At 35.2% G+C, this 9,349-nt stretch overlaps 2 protein-coding genes across 2 annotated transcripts; both read left to right on the forward strand.

The window, feature by feature from the left end:
• Nucleotides 1-1,076: 1,076 nt before the first annotated feature.
• LOC145119766 (uncharacterized) lies at nucleotides 1,077-3,367 on the forward strand. Its single transcript, XM_079055517.1, has one exon. It carries the CDS (start codon nucleotides 1,433-1,435, stop codon nucleotides 3,245-3,247), a length of 1,815 nt encoding a protein of 604 aa, XP_078911643.1. The 5' UTR covers nucleotides 1,077-1,432; the 3' UTR covers nucleotides 3,248-3,367.
• A 3,010-nt stretch (nucleotides 3,368-6,377) lies between these two features.
• Nucleotides 6,378-7,908, forward strand: LOC145113551 (uncharacterized). The gene is made up of 4 exons (XM_079049623.1): nucleotides 6,378-6,458; nucleotides 6,529-7,182; nucleotides 7,255-7,376; nucleotides 7,686-7,908. The coding sequence occupies exons 1-4, from the start codon at nucleotides 6,378-6,380 to the stop codon at nucleotides 7,906-7,908; spliced, it is 1,080 nt and encodes a 359-aa protein (XP_078905749.1).
• Nucleotides 7,909-9,349: the final 1,441 nt, after the last annotated feature.

A 9,349-nucleotide genomic window follows, 5' to 3' on the forward strand; every position in this document is an offset into this window, starting at 1 on the left:
CATGTTTGAATAATATAAAAATTAATTTGAGTTAATTGTATTCGAATACTTAATTTAGTTATAATTGTTTAATGATATAATTTATAAAAAGACTGTAAGCATATGACTATGAATGATTCAGCTTTAACTTGTAATTTAAAAAAATATAATTTATTCATTTTGATTATTTATAACGGCATTTTGTTTGAATCAATATAAATTAAACATTTATATAATGTTAGTTGTTTTACTTTAAAAAACTAAAGAATAACTACTTAATCAAGAAGCATTAGTATGAGAATGCGACTTTACTTTAAAAAGTAAAGAATAACTATTATAAAGATGTGGAAATAGAATCTTTTAAAGTGCAATATATTTATGGAGCTTTCCCTTAATATTCAAGTTGTTAAAATTTTTGAAAAATCTTGGTATATATGTTGATCTTTGAAGGCTTTTACCTATGTTTATGGCTTTTGGATGAGTGTTGGTGAATTCTAAAAATATCACGGGTCTTGGTGGTTGCTTTGTTATTAGACTTATTAATGTTTAAGTATTTTCTTGGGGCTAGGTTGTTGTACTTTTAGGCGCCAACATGGTACCTTGAATTCATCATAAGTTGCTTTAACAAGTGGTCACTCCATGAGTTTTACCTGCATAAATTTTGTCCGCTTTTGCTGCATTGTGTTGAAAGGTATAAAGGTCATTATGATTAAGTAATGACTTTTGAATATAAATTATTTTGTCAACCGTATTGATTGAATTACTTACTTATTCATCACTTTGTTTGTATATATTTCAAATTTTTACTTTAAAAAATGTTTAATGTTACACATTGATATTTAAAATTTTTAATCAACCCGTGTAGGACACGGGTCTTACACCTAATAAATAATAATATGTTTATTTAAATTTTTTAATCAATCCGTGTAGTACACAGGTCTTACACCTAGTAAATAATATGTTGATAAAATGGATAAAGAATAAATAAATTCGTGTTGCCACGTATGTAAACAGGGGCAATATTGTAATTTAAAAACCGGAGCCTTTACTACTGCACAGGAAAGCATGGGCCCAGAGTGAGATTTTCTAATCACTTAGCAGATTTTGAGAAAGGGGAAAAGATTTTAGGGCTAGCAAGAACCATCGCAAGAACATCACAAGGCACAAGCTCTACAACATTATTGCTTGAATGCAATTCTTCTTCTTCAGTATCTCCAGGTTTAAAATTCGAAGGTAAATCCCTCTCTTCAGCTCTCGCTCTGTTTAACGTACGAGAAAATCGACGAATATGTTATGTACAGTGCGGAATTGGTTCACTTCCTTTAAAACCCAGTTCGAACCCGATATTTGAACACCGTTTTCCGATTACCCATTTAATTTATCTGTTTTTGAGCTTTTACTCATTTGGAGTTATTGGGGATTTGCGAAAGAGCTGATATCGATTACAATTATTATGGCCGATGATTCTCTAGCTGAAATCACTGAACAATCGCTTGCTTCTTTAACAGACCATCAGCAACCACCACTTGAATTGGTAGATTCTATTGATTTATCAAATCATTTAGTTATAGGGCAAGAATTCCCAGATGTCGAAACTTGCAGAAGAGCTTTAAAAGACATCGCCATATCTTTACACTTCGATCTCCGTATAGTCAAATCCGACCGTAGCCGTTTCATTGCCAAATGCTCAAAAGAAGGTTGTCCATGGCGTGTACACGTCGCCAAATGCCCAAACGTCCCCACATTTTCAATTCGCACCCTCCATTGGGAACACACATGTGAAGGTGTCAGAAACCTCCATCACCAACAAGCTTCAGTCGGTTGGGTTGCAAGATCAGTTGAATCACGAATCAGAAATAATCCACAGTATAAACCAAAAGAAATCTTACAAGACATTCGCGATCAACATGGTGTTGCAGTGTCATATATGCAAGCTTGGAGGGGAAAAGAAAGAAGCATGGCTGCTTTACATGGAACTTTTGAAGAAGGGTATCGTCTTCTACCTTTATACTGTGAACACATCCGAAAAACAAACCCCGGAAGCATAGCCTCAGTTTTTTCAACCGGACAAGATAATTGCTTTCAACGCCTATTTATCTCCTATCGCGCATCAATAATTGGGTTTTTAAACTCATGTAGACCACTTCTAGAACTCGATAGAGCCCATTTGAAAGGAAAATACTTAGGTACACTTATATGCGCCTCTGCTATCGATGCAGATGACGGTTTATTTCCTTTAGCTTTTGCGGTTGTTGATGTCGAAAGCGATGAAAACTACATGTGGTTCATGTCAGAGCTCCGGAAGCTTCTAGGGGTAAACACTGACAATATGCCTCGCCTGACGATCTTATCAGAACGCCAGCGAGGCATGGTGGAGGCGGTCGAGACACATTTCCCGACCGCCTTCCACGGATTCTGCTTACGTTACGTAAGCGAAAACTTTCGCGACACGTTCAAAAATTCAAAACTAGTCAACATATTTTGGAGCGCGGTGTACGCGCTCACTCCCGTTGAATTCGAAAGCAAAATTTCCGAAATGTTGGAAGTTTCACAAGACGTGATTCTTTGGTTCCAAGATTTCCCGCCTCAGTTATGGGCGGTTGCGTACTTCGAGGGCGTCCGATATGGTCATTTCACATTGGGAGTCACCGAATTGTTGTACAATTGGGCTCTTGAAGGGCACGAACTCCCGATTGTTCAATTAATGGAACACATTCGTGTTCAATTAAGTTCGTGGTTTGAGAACCGAAGAAATATCGGGATTAGATGGAACTCGATTGTTGTTCCGTCTGCTGAACAGAAGATTCTAGAAGCAGTTTCTGATGCGCGTTGTTATCAAGTTTTGCGTGCAAATGAAGTGGAATTTGAAGTTGTGTCAACTGAAAGAACAAATATTGTGGATATAAGAAGTCGGGTGTGTTCTTGTAGGAGGTGGCAACTCTACGGGCTGCCCTGTGCACATGCGGCGGCTGCCCTGATTTCGAGCGGGAAAAACGCGCATGTTTTTGCGGATCATTGTTTTAAGGTTGAAAGTTATCGGGAGACGTATTCACAGATGATTTATCCAATACCGGATAAAAGTGTTTGGAAAGAGGTTTGTGATGAGGGCGATTTCGTAATTCTACCACCGAAGACACGGAGGCCGCCCGGGCGGCCGAAAAAGAAGGTGGTTCGTATAGAGAGTTTGAAGAGACCAAAGAGGATTGTTCAATGTGGTCGTTGTCATATGTTGGGACACTCTCAAAAGAAGTGTGCGATGCCAATTTGAGTTTGATAGTTTGTTTTTTATTTTTTGTTTTTCTTTTGTTGATGCTGTTTTGACAGTGGGCATAGAGTTGTGTATTTGTATGCTTAAAAAAGTTTCGTAATAATTCCGAATTTGCATTTATATGGCATGTGGAACAAGGTATAATAAGTATTATTATTCCGTTGGTATCATACTATAGGGAATTAAGTGGGGTATAGATTTAGACATTTAGTTGTTGGGTCTTTCAAGTCGATAAATTTAATTTTTAAGAAGATGTAACATTATGATGATTGATAACAGTTATAACACTAAGCAGGAATAAAGGATTTGCAAAACAAAATACAATGAGAATTCACCAACTCTAAAACCAGATAAATTAATACCAAGCTTTGACTAGCGAAAATAAAATAGGAAAAAAAAACATGTTTTGATTCTATGAACAAGTTTTACAAACTCAAGCAACTAGTACTCCCTTTTGAAGAAAAAAACTTTACTATGAGTCTAAGCAAAACCATGATAGTACTTGAGACATGGACAACATGTTAAAGGTCATCATTGACATTTGTTCTCGACTTCCCACTTCACATAATTAAGTACTCCATCATAGTTCACATAATTAAGTACGGGTACTAATGTAAGAACCATCAAATTGCCACAAATCAATGGGCCTAAAATATAAGTGAAAAATTAATCTAGATGTTAGAGCAAGAAGTCACATGCAATGCACATCCATATAATGTCTATCATCAAGTGGAAGGATGTGCCAAAAAGATGTTGAAAACTCTGAAAGTAGTCTATGATGGATTTTATGAGGTAAAGGCTAATCATGAAAAGAATCTAAATGGATTTTGTTGTTATTATTTTAAATAAATGTAATTGTTTTGCTATTTTTTGGAGGAAAAAAAAAGATTAAATATGTTGTTTTATTTGGTTAAGAGTAAGTAAGTTGTTATTATTGGTAAATACATGTAAGTATGTTGCTGTTTTTGGCAATTAGAGTATGTATTCTCAATTCTGACACTTTTCAGACAACATTTTAGGAGTTTTGGCTCCATCTTAATACTTTTTTAAAACCTTTGTTTTTTTACATTCTCAAAATTGACGACATGCCATCTTACATAGAATCCGTATCAGTTCGATAACCGTAATCTCGATTTTTAGAGGAGTAAATAAATGCACAATCCATCAAAGGGCTTCTAGCCTAACGATACCAGATGTTGCCCTTCCTTCTCGAGGTCGAGTGTTCAAGTCTGGTGTTAGACATAGGTCAAATTAGGAGTAGTTTAAGCAGGTAAAATGAGGAGTAGTTGGACATAGGTAAAATCAGAAGTAGTTTAGAAATATGTTAGATTTGCCGTTACAAAAATAATAAAATAAAATAAAAATAAAATAAATGCACAACCCTTTATTGCCGCTAATCGTTGGAAGCCCGTGGTTTGATATTATTAGAAGTTATAGAGAATTATTGATTATGTAAATTTATTATTTAAAAAGGACAAAATTACAAAAATGGTCCCTGTGGTTTGCCAAAAGTAACAAACTTAGTCCCTATCTATTTTTTTTTGATTCGTTTGGCCCTTGTGGTTTGTAAAAGTTGCATTGGAGGTCCTTTTTCATAACTTCGTCTGTTTGTAACCGTTTGGGGTCATCCATGTGGGGGTATATTCGTCTTTTTATGTTTGGCGCTCATTTAAGATGGATTAGGCAGTGATACGTCATTAAGCTATCCTCTGATTAACCAGAGTCCAAGAAACCCCCCTTCATCTCCACTTCACTTTAGCTTACTGATCATCTTGACGATCTTCATCCTTCATCCCTCGCATCCGATTTTAGGGTTTATCAACTAAAAATGGTACTGTGTATGTGGAATTTATGTGGTCCTCATACGATTGCACCCGACCTTGATAAAGATTACAGTGAGTTATTTAATCTTTTGTTTGGTGTTTCTTGGTTTGTATATTCAAAGCTCATCGATTTTTCTTTTTTCAGATGGTCACGACAATTTCTTCACTTTAAAGATACATCATGGTGGATTTTTTACAAAGTTCCCTGGTAGAAAGTACGCCGAGGGAAGGTTGGCATTCTTTGACTTAGTTGACACTGATCTTTTTTCAGTTCATGATCTAAATGACATGATTCATGAGATAGGGTATTCTAAGGATGACACAATGTACTATCATTATAGAATTCCTAATGTAGACTTAGATTTTGGATTGAAGGCTTTAGGAAATGATCAAGACGTTATATATATGGCTCAATATGTCCCTCAAAACAGAGTGATTAATGTGTACGTTGAACATGGTTCTACAAGACTTCACACTTACTTCATGTCCCCAAGTAAAGTTGTTATCGAGCAACTAGATGATGATCCTTCTCCTGAACTTAATAGGATTAGGCCCAAGAAGAAAGGAATCGGTTCTTGTAGCAAGAAATTAGACATGAATGTCCCACTTAAAGAATCAGCTAATCAAGAACAAATAGAAGATGGTGTGTATGATTTTTCCATGTCCCTAGTTCCTTTTGAGCCAAACAAACAAGATGTGGTTAATGAGTTTAAGGATGATTTGTATTTCCCTGTACCAAAAGAAACTGATACAATGCAAGAAATTACAGTTGATATTAATTGCTAGGACCATAGGGAAATACTAGATGATTTTGAGCCTTTTAGTAGTGATGGATATCAGAATATAGGTGAGTTTGAAAGAGGGGTTGAAGTTGAAGAAGAACAGGATGAAGAAGATGAACAAGGGCATGCAGAGGATTCAAAAGACGATCCAGAAGAGCATACAGAAGAAGAGGATGATTCTGACTACATTGTTGACCCAGAAGCTATTTTAGATGACTGGGAGGTTGATATGAGAGAGTTTAACAGTTGTGTGGATGAGGTTGAATGGTTTGGACAAGGACCAAACATAGAATTAGATTTAAATAAAGATGATGATTTAGGTGTGATCAACAATGATGAGTTTGAAAGTGCAGGATATGAGGAAGACCTAAGGAAGAGAATGTTAAAAAACCTGAACAAGAAGGTGCCTTGTTCTTCTGGGGTAGTTCATGTTACACCATTTTTTGTGGGTCAAGGTTTTAAAACCAAAAAGGATATACAGGGTCACATGAAGATGCTTCAATAAAAACAAGGAGGGCCCTACACATGGCCAAAAATGAAAAATTGAGAGTAAGAGTAAAATGTAAAGGGGTGGTTCCAGATTCCACTGGTGGTGGGCCCTCCACTGTAAGTAAAGTAACATCGAAGGGCAAAAACTGTAATTTCACAAAAAGATTCTTGTCCTTTTGCTATTCAGATATCTAGATCTACAGAAGAGGAACAATGGTTGGTGAAGACAGTTATTGATGAGCATTTATGCTTACAAAGTAGAAATGTGAAGGCATGTACATCTAGATACCTGGCAAGCACTATTCTCCAAAAAGTGGATTCCGACCCTCGCATCCCAGTAACAGCCTTACAGGAGGAGCTTCAAATGGATTTGGAATTAAGCATATCAAGAATGAAGGTGTTCAGGGCTAAATCAATTGCAAAGGAACAACTGTATGGTGACTACGAAAGGCAATATAATTTGCTGAGAGATTACTGTTTGGAGTTACAGACCAATAACCCAGGTACAACAGTGAAGCTGGAAGTGTGTAATGAACCAAATCCTGATGTTGAAACTCGTATTTTCAGGAGGATATACATTTGTCTTGGAGCACTTAAGTTGGGGTTCAAATCTGGAAAAATGGAATTACTGGGATTGGATGGATGTTTCTTGAAAGGACCACACCCTGGACAAATTCTAACAGTTGTGGGTCTTGATTCCAACAATGGAAAATATCCACTAGCTTATGCAGTTGTGGAAGCTGAGACAACAAGCTCATGGACATGGCTCTTGGAATGCCTTGGTGGTGATTTGGATTTGGATGCATCATGCAACTTCACTTTTGTATCCGACAGACAAAAGGTATGAATACATATAACATAAGTCTCTTTTAAAGCTTGTAATAATACTAACTATAAATTACATTATATGTAGGGAATAATACCTGCAATAGCAAAAGTGTTTCCAAATGCAGAGCATAGATGGTGTTTGAGACATATACATGAAAACATGAAGCTGCAATGGAGGGGAGAAGAGTTTAGAGATCACTTGTGGAGGTGTGCTACCACAATACAGAATACCATTAAACTGATTAACCAAAACCATACATTACATTAAGATTCTAATACATGACATCCCATCCCAAAATCAACTGGTAATATCCCATTCTAGTTCTATACACCCATCCGACATTACATATCCAAAATACATCCCAAAATACACTTACCAAATACATCCCCAAATCCAACTACTACTTAGTGCATACATATATAAACGAAAAAAAAGAACCAAGACAGAAGAAGCATCCACTTTAGCTTCACAACATCTGCACGAGCTTGAATCAACATCATTTGAACATTGTTCAGTTTCCTTAGCAAGCCAGGAATCACCTCCACAGCTCTATGGCACATCGGATCGTCCACCCACCCAAGAAATGGACAACTTCGACCGTTTCGAGCACAAGACCAGAATCGCCTTCCTGGGTTGAGGTCTGTCCGAGATGTGACTCTCACAGCAACACTTCCACACGTACAAATCACCATTCTTGGAAGAGAGGAGAGCTTCGATTTTTTAGAGATGGTAGCTTGATTTTTCTGAACGTTGGCTAGGGCTTTTTAAAGGGGGTGGAGAAGGTAATGTGAAAATACCAAAATACCCCCATATTTTTTTAACTTAATCACCCAAACGGCTACAAACAGACGAAGTTATGAAAAAGGACCTCCAATGCAACTTTTACAAACCACAAGGGCCAAACGAATAAAAAAAATAGATAGACTAAGTTTGTTACTTTTGGCAAACCACATGGACCATTTTTGTAATTTTGTCTTTAAAAAGTGTTGAAAGATACGTTTCGGGAGTCCGCACACCTACTTTGACTTTATTATAATCCGTTTTTGGTCCTTGTAGTTTGTATTGTTTATTACTTTAGATTACATTTTAAAAATTTACAAGAAAACGAAAAATCCATATTTTTACCTTATTGTTACCCTCATTGCTTCATTTAGAATTTCCGATCTCACAATGGGATTTGTTCCTTATTTCCGTGCGGTGAATTATCATCACCGACTATGTGCAGATCTTTTCATTTTGAAACCTCGAAAGCTGGAAAACAATTGGATTAAGATTGATCACGGTGGTTAGCCGATTGATAGCGACAGTAGTAGCAAGAGTTGATCATGTTCATATGCACTTAGCAGAGAATGTGTTATGTTGGTAACACTTCAAAAAACAATATGTGTCTTCACATGGATTGTTATTCCAATATCAAATACAAATATTCGTTTTAATAACCTCATTTTTATTTTTCATTTTTATATGTTTGCTTCGAAAATCATTTTAATAACTTTACTTTTATTTTTTTTTTAAATGTTTTTTTGTATATGTTTTTTTACAATCCGTTTTTGAAACTTCATTTTTAACTATTTTTTACAATTCATTTTACAACTTTATTATTTTTATTTGTAAAATTGACATTGCAAAAATGGATTCTAAAAGAACATGTAAAAAAAGTAAAAGAATGAAATTGTAAAAACGAATTGTGAAAAACATTTTAAATGAAGTAAATATATGACGTTGTAAAATTATATCGTGAAAAATGAATTTGTAAAACGGATTTTAAAAAAACATAAAAATGAACTAAAAATGAAATTGTAAAAATAGAATGTGAAATAAAACATGCAAAATTACAATAAAATGTAAAGTTATACAATCGAATTGTAAAAGACAAATAAAAGCGAAGTAAGAAATTGTGTTATAAAAACGAATAATAAAAAAACTTATAAAAAAAGATTAAGTTATAAAAACATATCGTAAAAATAACGTATCCTAATTCCAACAGTTTAGTTAATAATTATAGGAAAAATGGATGAATAACCTTAAATAAATATAAGAAAAAGATAAATAACAACATATAGCAAAAAAATAAAATAAAATAAAATAAAATAAAGGGTATCAATAGCTATTGTAGGTAACAATGACCATTTTAGACTAAGGGGCTGTTTGACAGGATCTGAATTTTTAAGAGGTCTGA

Source organism: Lactuca virosa, chromosome 1 (assembly GCF_052849685.1).
Source record: "Lactuca virosa cultivar CGN04683 chromosome 1, Lactuca_virosa_CGN04683_v6, whole genome shotgun sequence".
Lineage (NCBI taxonomy): Eukaryota > Viridiplantae > Streptophyta > Magnoliopsida > Asterales > Asteraceae > Lactuca > Lactuca virosa.